Below are 15,283 nucleotides of genomic sequence, written 5' to 3' on the forward strand. Positions count from 1 at the left end.
TGTGCATACTGTCAGTGTGATGGACCTCAGACTAGTGATCTGTAGAGTATTGTGGTGTCAGTACCCAGAGGATGCAGGTGTGCATACTGTCAGTGTGATGGACATCAGACTAGTGATCTGTAGAGTATTGTGGTGTCAGTACCCAGAGGACGCAGGTGTGCATACTGTCAGTGTGATGGACATCAGACTAGTGATCTGTAGAGTATTGTGGTGTCAGTACCCAGAGGACGCAGGTGTGCATACTGTCAGTGTGATGGACCTCAGACTAGTGATCTGTAGAGTATTGGGGTGTCAGCACCCAGAGGACGCAGGTGTGCATACTGTCAGTGTGATGGACCTCAGACTAGTGATCTGTAGAGTATTGGGGTGTCAGCACCCAGAGGACGCAGGTGTGCATACTGTCAGTGTGATGGACATCAGACTAGTGATCTGTAGAGTATTGTGGTGTCAGCACCCAGAGGACGCAGGTGTGCATACTGTCAGTGTGATGGACCTCAGACTAGTGATCTGTAGAGTATTGTGGTGTCAGTACCCAGAGGATGCAGGTGTGCATACTGTCAGTGTGATGGACATCAGACTAGTGATCTGTAGAGTATTGTGGTGTCAGTACCCAGAGGACGCAGGTGTGCATACTGTCAGTGTGATGGACATCAGACTAGTGATCTGTAGAGTATTGTGGTGTCAGTACCCAGAGGACGCAGGTGTGCATACTGTCAGTGTGATGGACCTCAGACTAGTGATCTGTAGAGTATTGGGGTGTCAGCACCCAGAGGACGCAGGTGTGCATACTGTCAGTGTGACCGGACATCAGACTAGTGATCTGTAGAGTATTGGGGTGTCGGCACCCAGATGACGCAGGTGTGCATACTGTCAGTGTCAGATAAGTGAGTTTCCCCTCCTCCTCTCTGTCCCTGCAGGACTATGATGGCCTCATTGTGCGCTCAGCCACTAAGGTGTCCTCTGATGTCCTGACAGCAGGGACCAGGCTGAAGGTGGTGGGACGAGCAGGGACTGGAGTGGACAATGTGGATGTAGATGCCGCCACAAAGAACGGGATCATTGTTATGAAGTAAGTATTGTATTGCTGTACTTTTACAGAGGAGGGCATACTGTCAGCATCCCGGGTCTATTATGCTGATATCTGATCACTATGTACATTATACACGTTACCGAGGAGGGTATACTGTCTTCGCTCCGTTGCCTCGTAGCAACTCACTCAATGTCTCCTCACTCGAGGCCTCCTAGCTCCTCACTCGAGGCCTCCTCATTCCATGCCTCCTAGCTCCTCATTCCATGCCTCCTAGCTCCTCATTCCATGCCTCTTAGCTCCTCATTCCATGCCTCCTAGCTCCTCACTACATACCTCCTCATTCCATGCCTCCTAGCTCCTCACTCATTGCTGCCTCCATTCCATGTCTCCTAGCTCCTCATTACATGCCTCCTTATTCCATGCCTCCTAGCTCCTCATTCCATGCCTCCTAGCTCCTCACTACATGCCTCCTAGCTCCTCACTACATGCCTCCTAGCTCCTCACTACATGCCTCCTAGCTCCTCAATGTTTCTGCACTCCATGCCTCCTAGCTCCTCACTCAATACCTCACTCTATTACCTTGTAGCTCTTCGCTCCGTTGCCTCGAAGCACCTTACTCAATGTCCCCTCATTCCGTGTCTCCTAGCTCCTCAATCAGTGTGTCTTCACTCTATGCCTTCTAGCTCCTCGTTAAATGCCTCCTAGTTCCTCACTCATTGTCTCCTAACTCTGTCTCCCAGCTCCCCATTCAATGACTCCTCATTCTATGCCTCCTAGCTCCCCATTCAATGACTCCTCATTCTATGCCTCCTAGCTCCCCACTCAATGACTCCTCATTCTATGCCTCCTAGCTCCCCACTCAATGACTCCTCATTCTATGTCTCCTAGCTCCCCACTCAATGTTAGGGTCTCCTGCTCTGTGCTGCCACGTCGTCATGGCAACCGGGAGACAAGTGCTAGCGGAGTAACCTGAGCGTAGCTGATACTCCGGTTCGGGTCTTTTGCTGTGCAGTGGTTACAGGCTCTGTGCACGGCAGGGGATCCGGTGCTGGTTTTTGTGCTCACAGTCTGTGAGGTCTGAGTGGGGCGTGGACAGCATCTGCTATATAAACCCTCTTCTCAGGTTAGGCAGATGCTACTGAATCTTTGTTGGTTAGTCAGTTCCTGAAAGTTAGCTAGTACTGTGTAACTTTGTATTTGTTTGCTGCTTACTGCAAATAGGCCTTGGGATTTGGTACTACACTCTGCCAATCCAGACCTAGCAGTAAGACTGGAGTCAGTCATTTAACCTGCTGGGGTTCTTTTGCTACTCTGTGAACCTAGCAAGTTTGCGGCTGTATTCTCAGACTTGCCTGCCAAAATCCTTTCTCACTGTGCAAGGTGTTCAGGTGTCAGTTTAGTGGCAGTAAGCTGAACCAGTGCACTGCAAGTGAGGACTAGGATTGTGGAGACTCTCCTTGTGTCTATTATTCCATCTCTGACCAAGGAGTTTACTGCCACACCCGTTGGTAACCCTTTAGGGTTTTGCTGTTGCCCTTAGCAACAGCATTTCGGGTTCTCTACGTATTAAATCACAACATCTCGCTTCTTTCCATCTGAGCATTCCTAATACTAGGGAGACACCTAGTTTCTTAGCCTTTGGGCTTCTCTGTTCACTTTGTGTTTATTTTGTTACCATATCACCTTCTGTGTATGTAATGTCATATTCCCCAGTCTGTCTGTGAGTTCATTTGTTTTGCATCCCTCTCCGTTCAGACACCAGTACATTCCTGCTGGCACTGGTGTGCATAACATATTCAGCAGCCTAATACTCCTGTTGAGATTTTGTGGGAATATGGAGCATACCCCTCATAATACTTTGCAACAGGTGTCGATCAGGTGCAGGTCCTGACTCGACAATTTAATGATTTGTCCATTAAAATGCACACCTCGCAGGCCGCTGGCGGAGCTCCCGCAGCAGCAGTACCTTCAGGGGTTAAGGAGCCGAAAGTAAATCTCCCGGATCGTTTTTCTGGAGATCGCTCGCAGTTCTTTTGTTTCAAGGAGAGCTGCAAGCTTTATTTCCAGCATAGGCCTCAGTCTTCTGGGTCGGAGATTCAGCGGGTGGGCATAGTGATTTCCTTGCTACAAGGAGACCCACAGGTCTTGGCATATGGGTTGCAGCCTGGCTGTCCGTCGCTTATAAGTGTTGATGCTTTTTTTACGGCACTGGGCATGTTGTATGATGACCCTAACAAGACGGCCTCAGCCGAGGCTCAGATTTCAATCCTTAAGCAAGGGCGAAGGCCAGTTGAGGTTTATTGTACGGAGTTTCGGAGGTTGGCCCATGATACCCAGTGGAATGACCCAGCCCTGAGACACCAGTACCCAAGAGGTCTTTCTAACCAGATAAAAGACCAACTGGTACAATATCCCTTGCCTGATAGCTTGGATCAGATCATGCAGTTATCCATCCGGGTGGATAGACGGCTGAGAGAGCGTAGGCTTGAAAGGGAGACCGAGGTTTCATTCTTTCCCAAGGGAACCTCAGACTCTGAGGAATTTTCCGAGGAGCCTATGCAGATTGGGGCTACCCGCCTCTCCTTGCGTGAGAAGACGCGGAGGAGACAGCAGGGGTTGTGTTTGTACTGTGGGAATAAAGGTCAAGTGGTAGTATCATGCCCAGAAAAGCCGGAAAACTTCAGGGCCTGAGGGTGATGGGAAATATCCTGTCAGGCCAGAAGTCAGAATTTCCCAAGAAGACTTTTATCATTCGGGTGACCTTGAAGATCCTCGGTCAAACTGTCAAGACTGAGGCCTTTGTGGACAGTGGGGCCGACGGGGTTTTTATGGACCGCCAATTCGCCCTGAAACACTCTGTTCCCTTAGTACCCTTGGCATCGGAAATTGAGATTTGTGGGTTAAACGGGGAACCATTATCCCAGGGTAAAATTACCTCTTGCACTAGCCAGATTTCTTTGTTTATTGGAGCCACACACTCTGAAAAATTGTCCTTTTATGTGACTGTCTGTACTTTTGCCCCATTGGTGTTGGGGTTACCCTGGTTAAGGGCCCACAATCCTCAATTTGACTGGGTCTCTGGGGAGATTCTTAGTTGGGGTACTGATTGTTTCAGGAGTTGCTTGAGCCTTCCAGTCAGGCTTTCGCAGCTAAGTTTGCCAGGATGTTATGCAGATTTTGCGGACGTGTTCTCCAAAAAAGTTGCAGAGGTACTACCTCCCCATCGCCCCGATGACTGTGCCATTGATTTGTTGCCGAATGCTAAGCTTCCCAAGAGCAGGTTGTACTCCCTGTCACGTCCTGAGACTCAGGCTATGGCAGAGTACATTCAGGAGAACTTGGCTAAGGGATTTATCAGACCTTCACAGTCTCCAGTTGGGTCGGGGTTCTTCTTCGTGGGTAAAAAGGACGGTTCGTTGCGACCCTGCATCAACTTCAGGGAATTGAACCGTATCACGATTAAAAACTCATACCCACTGCCTCTCATTTTGGTCTTGTTTGACCAGCTTCGTACTGCCACCATTTTTTCTAAGATTGTACGCACCGCGTAGGTCAATCTAATCCGAATAAGAGAGGGGGATGAATGGAAGACTGCCTTTAATACCAACTCAGGGCATTATGAATATTTGGTGATGCCTTTTGGGCTCTGTAATGCCCCGGCAGTCTTCCAGGACTTCATGAACGATGTGCTCAGGGAATATTTGGATAGATTCTTAGTTGTATACTTAGATGACATCCTAATCTTCTCCCATTCCCTGGAGGAACATCGGAAGCATGTACGCTTAGTCCTCCAGAAACTCAGAGACCACCGGCTTGGGGCGAAGCTGGAGAAGTGCGAATTTGAAGTTCAGCAAATCGCATTTCTAGGATATATTATCTCCCCAGAAGGTTTCCAAATGGAGGGTTCCAAGGTACAGGCAGTCCTGGATTGGGTGCAGCCCACTATTTTGAAGGCGCTTCAGCGTTTTCTGGGCTTTGCAAATTTTTATAGACGATTTATCGCTGGATTTTCGTCTATAGTGGCGCCCTTGGTGGCACTCACTAAGAAAGGGGCGGATGTGGCTCACTGGTCTTGTGAGTCCAAAGCGGCTTTTGCCCGTCTCTCAAAAGGGCATTTGTCTCGGCCAAGGTGCTGCGACACCCAGATCCAGAGCGTCCTTTTGTGGTGGAGGTGGATGCCTCTGAGATGGGTATTGGGGCAGTGCTCTCTCAGATGGGGGTGTCTGATAATCGCCTTCATCCCTGTGCTTACTTTTCCCGTAAATTTTCGCCTGCCGAGATGAATTATGACGTGGGTAACCGGGAATTGTTGGCTATTAAGGATGCACTCGAGGAGTGGAGACACTGGCTTGAGGGGGCTAAGTTTGTGGTCTCAATTCTCACCGACCATAAGAATCTGGCATATTTGGAGTCAGCGAAGCGCCTCAATGCCAGGCAGGCACGATGGGCTTTGTTTTTTGCTCGCTTTAATTTTTTGATAACATATCGCCCTGGGTCAAAAAACATCAAGGCTGATGCGCTCTTGCGGAGTTTTGCTCCAATCCAGGAGACCACCGAGGAGCCATTGCCCATTGTGTCCCCATCATGTATTAAAGTGGGCATTACCCAGGACCTCTTGTCATTAGTCCTTAGAGCACAGGAGCAGGCTCCTCCAGACCTTCCGGTAGGTCTTTTGTTTGTGCCTCCTAGGTTAAGACAGCGAGTGTTCCTGGAATTCCATGCCAAGAAGTCGGCAGGTCACCCGGGTATTGCCAGAACTCGGGAGTTGCTATGTAGGGCGGTGTGGTGGCCCTCGGTGGCTAGGAATGTGGATCAGTGGGTTCGGGCATGTGACATCTGTGCCCGAAATAAGACTCCTAGAGGGGTTCCTGTTGGCCCATTACATCCACTCTCTATTCCATCTAAGCCATGGACCCACATTTCAATGGATTTTGTGGTGGACTTGCCCAAATCCTCGGGGATGACAGCCATCTGGGTTGTCGTTGACAGATTTTCGAAGATGGCGCACTTCATTCCACTGGTTGGGCTGCCATCGGCCAGATGCCTGTCTGAATTATTTATGCTGCATGTTGTGCGCCTCCACGGGTTGCCACTTGATGTGGTCTCTGACCGCGGATCCCAGTTTGTGGCCAAATTCTGGAGGGCATTTTGTTCCGATCTCCAGATTTCTGTCAGCTTGTCGTCAGGCTACCATCCGCAGTCTAATGGGCAGACTGAAAGGGTGAACCAGTCCTTGGAGCAGTTCCTCAGGTGTTATGTCTCCAAGTGTCAGACTGACTGGGTTGCTCATCTGTCCATGGCGGAGTTTGCCTATAACAACGCGGCTCACTCTGCTACAGGGATCTCTCCCTTCCTTTGTGTGTATGGGCATCATCCTAAGGCCAATTCTTTTGACCCCCTGGACTCCACGCCTGGTGGTTCCTCTGTGGTTTCGGTCCTTAGAGGTATTTGGAGGAAAGTGAAGAAAGCCCTTGTGTCTGTGTCATTAGTGACCAAAAGGGTTTTTGATAAGCGGAAAAGACCCTGCAGCTTCAAATTAGGAGACTTCGTCTGGTTGTCTACCAAGAATTTGAAGTTGAGACAGCCATCTCATAAGTTAGGCCCCCGGTTCATCGGTCCTTATAAGATCACTAGGGTTATTAATCCGGTGGCATTTCAGTTAGATCTACCCCGTTCTTTGGGTATCAATAAAACATTTCATTGTTCCCTTTTAAAACGGGCGATTAGTAATCCTTCTTCCAGTGGAAGACCTTCCCCTCTTCTGATACGGGGCCAGAGGGAGTTTGTTGTTGAAAGGATTTTTGACTCCAAGATGGTTCGGCTGTCATTTTTGGTGCACTGGAAGGGGTATGGCCCGGAGGAGCGGTCGTGGGTGCGCAGTTGTGATCTTCATGCCCCCAGACTGTTACGCTCTTTCTTCTCGCAGTTCCCCGATAAACCCGGTGGTAGGGGTTCTTTGACCCCTGGTCAGAGGGGGGGGTACTGTTAGGGTCTCCTGCTCTGTGCTGCCACGTCGTCATGGCAACCGGGAGACTAGTGCTAGCGGAGTAACCTGAGCGTAGCTGATACTCCGGTTCGGGTCTTTTGCTGTGCAGTGGTTACAGGCTCTGTGCACGGCAGGGGATCCGGTGCTGGTTTTTGTGCTCACAGTCTGTGAGGTCTGAGTGGGGCGTGGACAGCACCTGCTATATAAACCCTCTTCTCAGGTTATGCAGATGCTGCTGAATCTTTGTTGGTTAGTCAGTTCCTGAAAGCTAGCTAGTACTGTGTAAACTTTGTATTTGTTTGTTGCTTACTGCAAATAGGCCTTGGGATTTGGTATTATACTCTGCCAATCCAGACCTAGCAGTAAGACTGGAGTCAGTCGTTTAACCTGCTGGGGTTCTTTTGCTATTCTGTGAACCTAGCAAGTTTGCGGCTGTATTCTCAGACTTGCCTGCCAAAATCCTTTCTCACTGTGCAAGGTGTTCAGGTGTCAGTTTAGTGGCAGTAAGCTGAACCAGTGCACTGCAAGTGAGGACTAGGATTGTGGAGACTCTCCTTGTGTCTATTATTCCATCTCTGACCAAGGAGTTTACTGCCACACCCGTTGGTAACCCTTTAGGGTTTTGCTGTTGCCCTTAGCAACAGCATTTCGGGTTCTCTACGTATTAAATCACAACATCTCGCTTCTTTCCATCTGAGCATTCCTAATACTAGGGAGACACCCAGTTTCTTAGCCTTTGGGCTTCTCTGTTCACTTTGTGTTTATTTTGTTACCATATCACCTTCTGTGTATGTAATGTCATATTCCCCAGTCTGTCTGTGAGTTCATTTGTTTTGCATCCCTCTCCGTTCAGACCCCAGTACATTCCTGCTGGCACTGGTGTGCATAACACTCAATGACTCCTCATTCTATGCCTCCTAGCTCCCCACTCAATGACTCCTCATTCTATGCCTCCTAGCTCCCCACTCAATGACTCCTCATTCTATGCCTCCTGGCTCCCCACTCAATGACTCCTCATTCTATGCCTCCTGGCTCCCCACTCAATGACTCCTCATTCTATGCCTCCTGACTCCTCATTCTATGCCTCCTAGCTCCCCACTCAATGACTCCTCATTCTATGCCTCCTAGCTCCTCACTCAATGACTCCTCATTCTATGCCTCCTAGCTCCCCACTCAATGACTCCTCATTCTATGCCTCCTGACTCCTCATTCTATGCCTCCTAGCTCCTCACTCAATGACTCCTCATTCTATGCCTCCTGACTCCTCATTCTATGCCTCCTAGCTCCTCACTCAATGACTCCTCATTTATTTGCCTCCTAGCTCCTCACTCAATGACTCCTCATTCTATGTCTCCTAGCTCCCCACTCAATGACTCCTCATTCTATGCCTCCTAGCTCCCCACTCAATGACTCCTCATTCTATGCCTCCTAGCTCCCCACTCAATGACTCCTCATTCTATGCCTCCTAGCTCCCCACTCAATGACTCCTCATTCTATGCCTCCTAGCTCCCCACTCAATGACTCCTCATTCTATGCCTCCTAGCTCCTCACTCAATGACTCCTCATTCTATGCCTCCTAGCTCCCCACTCAATGACTCCTCATTCTATGCCTCCTGACTCCTCATTCTATGCCTCCTAGCTCCTCACTCAATGACTCCTCATTTATTTGCCTCCTAGCTCCTCACTCAATGACTCCTCATTCTATGTCTCCTAGCTCCCCACTCAATGACTCCTCATTCTATGCCTCCTAGCTCCCCATTCAATGACTCCTCATTCTATGCCTCCTAGCTCCCCACTCAATGACTCCTCATTCTATGCCTCCTAGCTCCCCACTCAATGACTCCTCATTCTATGCCTCCTAGCTCCCCACTCAATGACTCCTCATTCTATGCCTCCTAGCTCCCCACTCAATGACTCCTCATTCTATGCCTCCTAGCTCCCCACTCAATGACTCCTCATTCTATGCCTCCTAGCTCCCCACTCAATGACTCCTCATTCTATGCCTCCTAGCTCCCCACTCAATGACTCCTCATTCTATGCCTCCTGGCTCCCCACTCAATGACTCCTCATTCTATGCCTCCTAGCTCCCCACTCAATGACTCCTCATTCTATGCCTCCTGACTCCTCATTCTATGCCTCCTAGCTCCTCACTCAATGACTCCTCATTCTATGCCCCCTAGCTCCCCACTCAATGACTCCTCATTCTATGCCTCCTAGCTCCTCACTCAATGACTCCTCATTCTATGCCTCCTGACTCCTCATTCTATGCCTCCTAGCTCCTCACTCAATGACTCCTCATTCTATGCCTCCTAGCTCCCCACTCAATGACTCCTCATTCTATGCCTCCTAGCTCCCCACTCAATGACTCCTCATTCTATGCCTCCTAGCTCCCCACTCAATGACTCCTCATTCTATGCCTCCTAGCTCCCCACTCAATGACTCCTCATTCTATGCCTCCTAGCTCCCCACTCAATGACTCCTCTCTCCCTACAGCACTCCTACCGGGAACAGTATCAGTGCCGCTGAGCTGACTTGTGGGCTCATCCTTAGTCTCTCCAGGTAGGTGGAAGGGTCCCAGGGGCGGAAATGTAAGTGTGAAGGGGGGGGGGGTATTGATCTTATTAAACCCTTTGTCCTATCTCTTTTTCAGACAGATACCTCAAGCAGCAGCTTCCATGAAACAGGGGAAATGGGACCGCAAGAAGGTGTGAACCCTACAGCTCACAATCTATCACCAGTGTAGAGGGAGGGGCACTGCAATATCTCTGGCTACCCACAGTGTGATCACCTGGTGACCGTGTCATGGGTGGGAACCCCAATAATGGGCATTAGTACAGTGGTAATATCAGACTGAGGTACAGTGATAATAACACTGCTCTTCCCCTCCAGTACATGGGCTCTGAGCTGCATGGGAAGACCCTGGGAATTCTGGGCCTTGGACGGATTGGGAAGGAAGTGGCTATCCGAATGCAGTCCTTCCAAATGCGGGTGAGAACACCCCCCCCCCCCTTACTCTGTCTCACTGCTCCCCTTATTCTGTCTCACTGCTCCCGTTATCATCCCTCAAACCCCCCCCCCTTATTCTGTCTCACTGCTCCCATTATCCTCCCTCACCCCCCCTGTATTCTGTCTTACTGCTCCCGTTATCCTCCCTCACCCCCTTATTCTGTCTCACTGCTCCCCTTATTCTGTCTCACTGCTCCCCTTATCCTCCCTCACCCCCTTATTCTGTCTCACTGATCCCATTATCCTCCCTCACCCCCCTGTATTCTGTCTCACTGCTCCCCTTATTCTGTCTCACTGCTCCCCTTATTCTGTCTCACCCCCCCCTGTTTTCTGTCTCGCTGCTCCCGTTATCCTCCCTCTCCCCCCTTATTCTGTCTCACTGCTCCAGTTATCCTCCCTCTCCCCCCTTATTCTGTCTCACTGCTCCAGTTATCCTCCCTCTCCCCCCTTATTCTGTCTCACTGCTCCAGTTATCCTCCCTCACCCCCCATTATTCTGTCTCACTGCTCCCCTTATTCTGTATCACTGCTCCGATTATCCTCCCTCACCCCCTTATTCTGTCTCACTGCTCCCATTATCCTCCCTCACCCCCTTATTCTGTCTCAATGCTCCCCTTATTCTGTCTCACTGCTCCCATTATCCTCCCTCACCCCCTTATTCTGTCTCACTGCTCCCGTTATTCTGTCTCACTGCTCCCGTTATCCTCCCTCACCCCCTTATTCTGTCTCACTGCTCCCGTTATCCTCCCTCTCCCCCCTTATTCTGTCTCACTGCTCCCGTTATCCTCTCTCACTGCTCCCCTTATTGTCTCACTGCTCCCCTTATTCTGTCTCACTGCTCCCCTTATTCTGTCTCACTGCTCCCCTTCTCCTCCCTCACCCCCTTATTCTGTCTCACTGCTCCCATTATCCTCCCTCACCCCCCCCCTTATTCTGTATCACTGCTCCCCTTATTCTGTCTCACTGCTCCCATTATTCTGTCTCACTGCTCCAATTATCCTCTTTCACCCCCTTATTCTGTCTCACTGCTCCCATTATCCTCCCTCACTCCCCCCCTTATTCTGTCTCACTGCTCCCCTAATTCTGTCTCACTGCTCCCCTTATCCTCCCTCACCCCCTTACTCTGTCTCACTGCTCCCCTTATTCTATCTCACTGCTCCCCTTAGCCTCCCTCTCCCCCCTTATTCTGTCTCACTGCTCCCCTTATTCTGTCTCACCCCCTTATTCTGTCTCACTGCTCCCTTTATCCTCCCTCACCCCCTTATTCTGTCTCACTGCTCCCCTTAGCCTCCCTCTCCCCCTTATTCTGTCTTACTGCTCCCCTTAGCCTCCCTCACCCCCCATTATTCTGTCTCACTGCTCCCCTTATTCTGTCTCACTGCTCCCGCTCTCTCCCCTCACCCCTCCTTATTCTGTCTCACTGCTCCCCTTATTCTGTCTCACTGCTCCCATTATCCTCCCTCACCCCCCCTTATTCTGTCTCACTGCTCCTATTATTCTTTCTCACTGCTCCCATTATCCTCTCTCACAACTACCACAGCCTTATTCTGTCTCACTGCTCCCATTATCCTTCCCCACCCCCCCCCCGTATTCTCTCTCACTGCTCCCATTACCCTCCCTCCCTCCCCCCTGTATTCTGTCTCACTGCTCCCATTCACCTCCCTCCCCCCCCCCCCCCCCGTATTCGGTCTCACTGCTCCCATTACCCTCCCTCACTCCCCCCTGTATTCTGTCTCACTGCTCCCATTCACCTCCCTCACCCCCCCCCCCCCCCGTATTCGGTCTCACTGCTCCCATTACCCTCCCTCACTCCCCCTGTATTCTGTCTCACTGCTCCATTCATATCCCTCAACCCCCCCTGTATTCTATCTCACTGCTCCCCTTAGCCTCCCTCTCCCCCCTTATTCTGTCTCACTGCTCCCCTTATTCTGTCTCACTTCTCCTTTTATCCTCCCTCACCCCCTCCTTATTCTGTCTCACTGCTCCCCTTATTCTGTCTCACTGCTCCCCTTATCCTCCCTCACCCCCTTATTCTGTCTCACTGCTCCCCTTATCCTCCCTCACCCCCTTATTCTGTCTCACTGCTCCCCTTATTCTGTATCACTGCTCCCATTATTCTGTCTCACTGCTCCCATTATTCTGTCTCACTGCTCCCCTTATTCTGTCTCACTGCTCCCCTTATTCTGTCTCACTGCTCCCCTTATCCTCCCTCACCCCCCCTTATTCTGTCTCACTGCTCCCGTTATCCTCCCTCACCCCCCCCCCTTATTCTCTCTCACTGCTCCCATTACCCTCCCTCACCCCCCCCTGTATTCTGTCTCACTGCTTCCGTTATCCTCCCTCACCCCCCCATTATTCTGTCTCACTGCTTCCCTTATTCTGTCTCACTGCTCCCCTTATTCTGTCTCACTGCTCCCCTTATTCTGTCTCACTGCTCCCATTCACCTCCCCCCCCCCCCCCCCGTATTCGGTCTCACTGCTCCCATTACCCTCCCTCACTCCCCCCTGTATTCTGTCTCACTGCTCCCATTCACCTCCCTCACCCCCCCCCCCCCGTATTCGGTCTCACTGCTCCCATTACCCTCCCTCACTCCCCCACCGTATTCGGTCTCACTGCTCCCATTACCCTCCCTCACTCCCCCCCCGTATTCGGTCTCACTGCTCCCATTACCCTCCCTCACTCCCCCCCCGTATTCGGTCTCACTACTCCCATTACCCTCCCTCACTCCCCCCCCGTATTCGGTCTCACTGCTCCCATTACCCTCCCTCACTCCCCCCCCGTATTCGGTCTCACTACTCCCATTACCCTCCCTCACTCCCCCTGTATTCTGTCTCACTGCTCCCATTCATATCCCTCAACCCCCCCCCTGTATTCTATCTCACTGCTCCCCTTAGCCTCCCTCTCCCCCCTTATTCTGTCTCACTGCTCCCCTTATTCTGTCTCACTTCTCCTTTTATCCTCCCTCACCCCCTCCTTATTCTGTCTCACTGCTCCCCTTATTCTGTCTCACTGCTCCCCTTATCCTCCCTCACCCCCTTATTCTGTCTCACCTGCTCCAGTTATCCTCCCTCACCCCCCCTTATTCTGTCTCACTGCTCCCCTTATTCTGTATCACTGCTCTCGTTCTCTTCCCTCACCCCCCCTTATTCTGTCTCACTGCTCCCTTTATTCTGTCTCACTGCTCCCATTATTCTGTCTCACTGCTCCCATTATTCTGTCTCACTGCTCCCATTATTCTGTCTCACTGCTCCCATTATTCTGTCTCACTGCTCCCATTATTCTGTCTCACTGCTCCCCTTATTCTGTCTCACTGCTCCCCCTATTCTGTCTCTCCCCCCCCCTTATTCTGTCTCACTGCTCCTATTATTCTCTCTCACTGCTCCCATTACCCTCCCTCACCCCCCCTGTATTCTGTCTCACTGCTTCCGTTATCCTCCCTCACCCCCCCATTATTCTGTCTCACTGCTTCCCTTATTCTGTCTCACTGCTCCCCTTATTCTGTCTCACTGCTCCCCTTATTCTGTCTCACTGCTCCCCTTATTCTGTCTCACTGCTCCCCTTAGCCTCCCTCTCCCCCCTTATTCTGTCTCACTGCTCCCTTTATCCTCCCTCTCCCCCCTTATTCTGTCTCACTGCTCCCTTTATCCTCCCTCACCCCCCCTTATTCTGTCTCACTGCTCCCCTTATCCTCCCTCACCCCCCCTTATTCTGTCTCACTGCTCCCCTTATTCTGTCTCACTGCTCCCCTTATTCTGTCTCACTGCTCCCCTTAGCCTCCCTCTCCCCCCTTATTCTGTCTCACTGCTCCCTTTATCCTCCCTCACCCCCTTATTCTGTCTCATTGCTCCCCTTAGCCTCCCTCTCCCACCTTATTCTGTCTCACTGCTCCCTTTATCCTCCCTCACCCCCTTATTATGTCTCACTGCTCCCCTTAGCCTCCCTCTCCCCCCTTATTCTGTCTCACTGCTCCCATTATCCTCCCTCACCCCCTTATTCTGTCTCACTGCTCCCGTTATCCTCCTTCACCCCCCATTATTCTGTCTCACTGCTCCCCTTATTCTGTCTCACTGCTCCCGTTCTCTCCCCTCACCCCTCCTTATTCTGTCTCACTGCTCCCCTTATTCTGTCTCACTGCTTCCATTATCCTCCCTCACCCCCCCTATTCTGTCTCACTGATCCCGTTATTCTCCCTCACCCCCCCTTATTCTGTCTCACTGCTCCTATTATTCTTTCTCACTGCTCCCGTTATCCTCTCTCACTACCACCACCCCCTTATTCTGTCTCACTGCTCCCATTATCCTCCCTCACCCCCCCCCCCCCCGTATTCAGTCTCACTGCTCCCATTACCCTCCCTCACCCCCCCTGTATTCTGTCTCACTGCTCCCATTACCCTCCCTCACCCCCCCTGTATTCTGTCTCACTGCTCCCCTTATCCTCCCTCACCCCCTTGTTCTGTCTCACTGCTCCCATTATCCTCCCTCCCCCCCCCTTATTCTGTCTCACTGCTCCACTTATTCTGTCTCACTGCTCCCATTATCCTCCCTCACCCCCCCCCTTATTCTGTCTCACTGCTCCCGTTATCCTCCCTCACCCCCTTATTCTGTCTCACTGCTCCCCTTATTCTCTCTGCTCCCCTTATCCTCCCTCACCCCCTTATTCTGTCTCACTGCTCCCTTTATCCTCCCTCACCCCCTTATTCTGTCTCACTGCTCCCCTTATCCTCCCTCACCCCCTTATTCTGTCTCTCTGCTCCCCTTATCCTCCCTCACCCCCTTATTCTGTCTCACTGCTCCCTTTATCCTCCCTCACCCCATTATTCTGTCTCACTGCTCCCGTTATCCTCCCTCACCCCCCACTTATTCTGTCTCACTGCTCCCCTTATTCTGTCTCACTGCTCCCCTTATCCTCCCTCACCCCCTAATTCTGTCTCACTGCTCCCTTTATCCTCCCTCACCGCCTTATTCTGTCTCAATGCTCCCATTATCCTCCCTCATCCCCCCCCCTTATTCTGTCTCGCTGCTCCCCTTATTCTGTCTCGCTGCTCCAGTTATCCTCCCTTATTCTGTCTCACTGCTCCCGTTATCCTCCCTCACCCCCCCCTTGTTCTGTCTCACTGCTCCCCTTATTCTGTCTCATTGCTCCCGTTATCCTCCCCCCCCCCCCCCCATTATTCTCACTGCTCCCCTTATTCTGTCTCTCTGCTCCCATTATCCTCCCTCACCCCCTCCCTTATTCTGTCTCACTGCTCCAGTTATCCTCCC

General features: G+C 51.3%; 1 protein-coding gene across 1 annotated transcript in view; it reads left to right on the forward strand.

Annotated features, from left to right (window-relative positions):
* PHGDH (phosphoglycerate dehydrogenase) overlaps positions 1–15,283 on the forward strand; it is a 55,482-nt gene that overhangs the window by 20,856 nt on the left and 19,343 nt on the right. The window contains exons 2-5 of the mRNA XM_063935461.1: positions 918–1,069; positions 9,510–9,575; positions 9,667–9,721; positions 9,906–10,004. Coding sequence (XP_063791531.1) covers positions 918–1,069; positions 9,510–9,575; positions 9,667–9,721; positions 9,906–10,004 — 372 coding nt within the window. The remainder of the gene's footprint in view (positions 1–917; positions 1,070–9,509; positions 9,576–9,666; positions 9,722–9,905; positions 10,005–15,283) is intronic.

The sequence above is a fragment of the Pseudophryne corroboree genome, chromosome 7 (assembly GCF_028390025.1).
Source record: "Pseudophryne corroboree isolate aPseCor3 chromosome 7, aPseCor3.hap2, whole genome shotgun sequence".
NCBI classification, from domain to species: Eukaryota; Metazoa; Chordata; class Amphibia; order Anura; family Myobatrachidae; genus Pseudophryne; species Pseudophryne corroboree.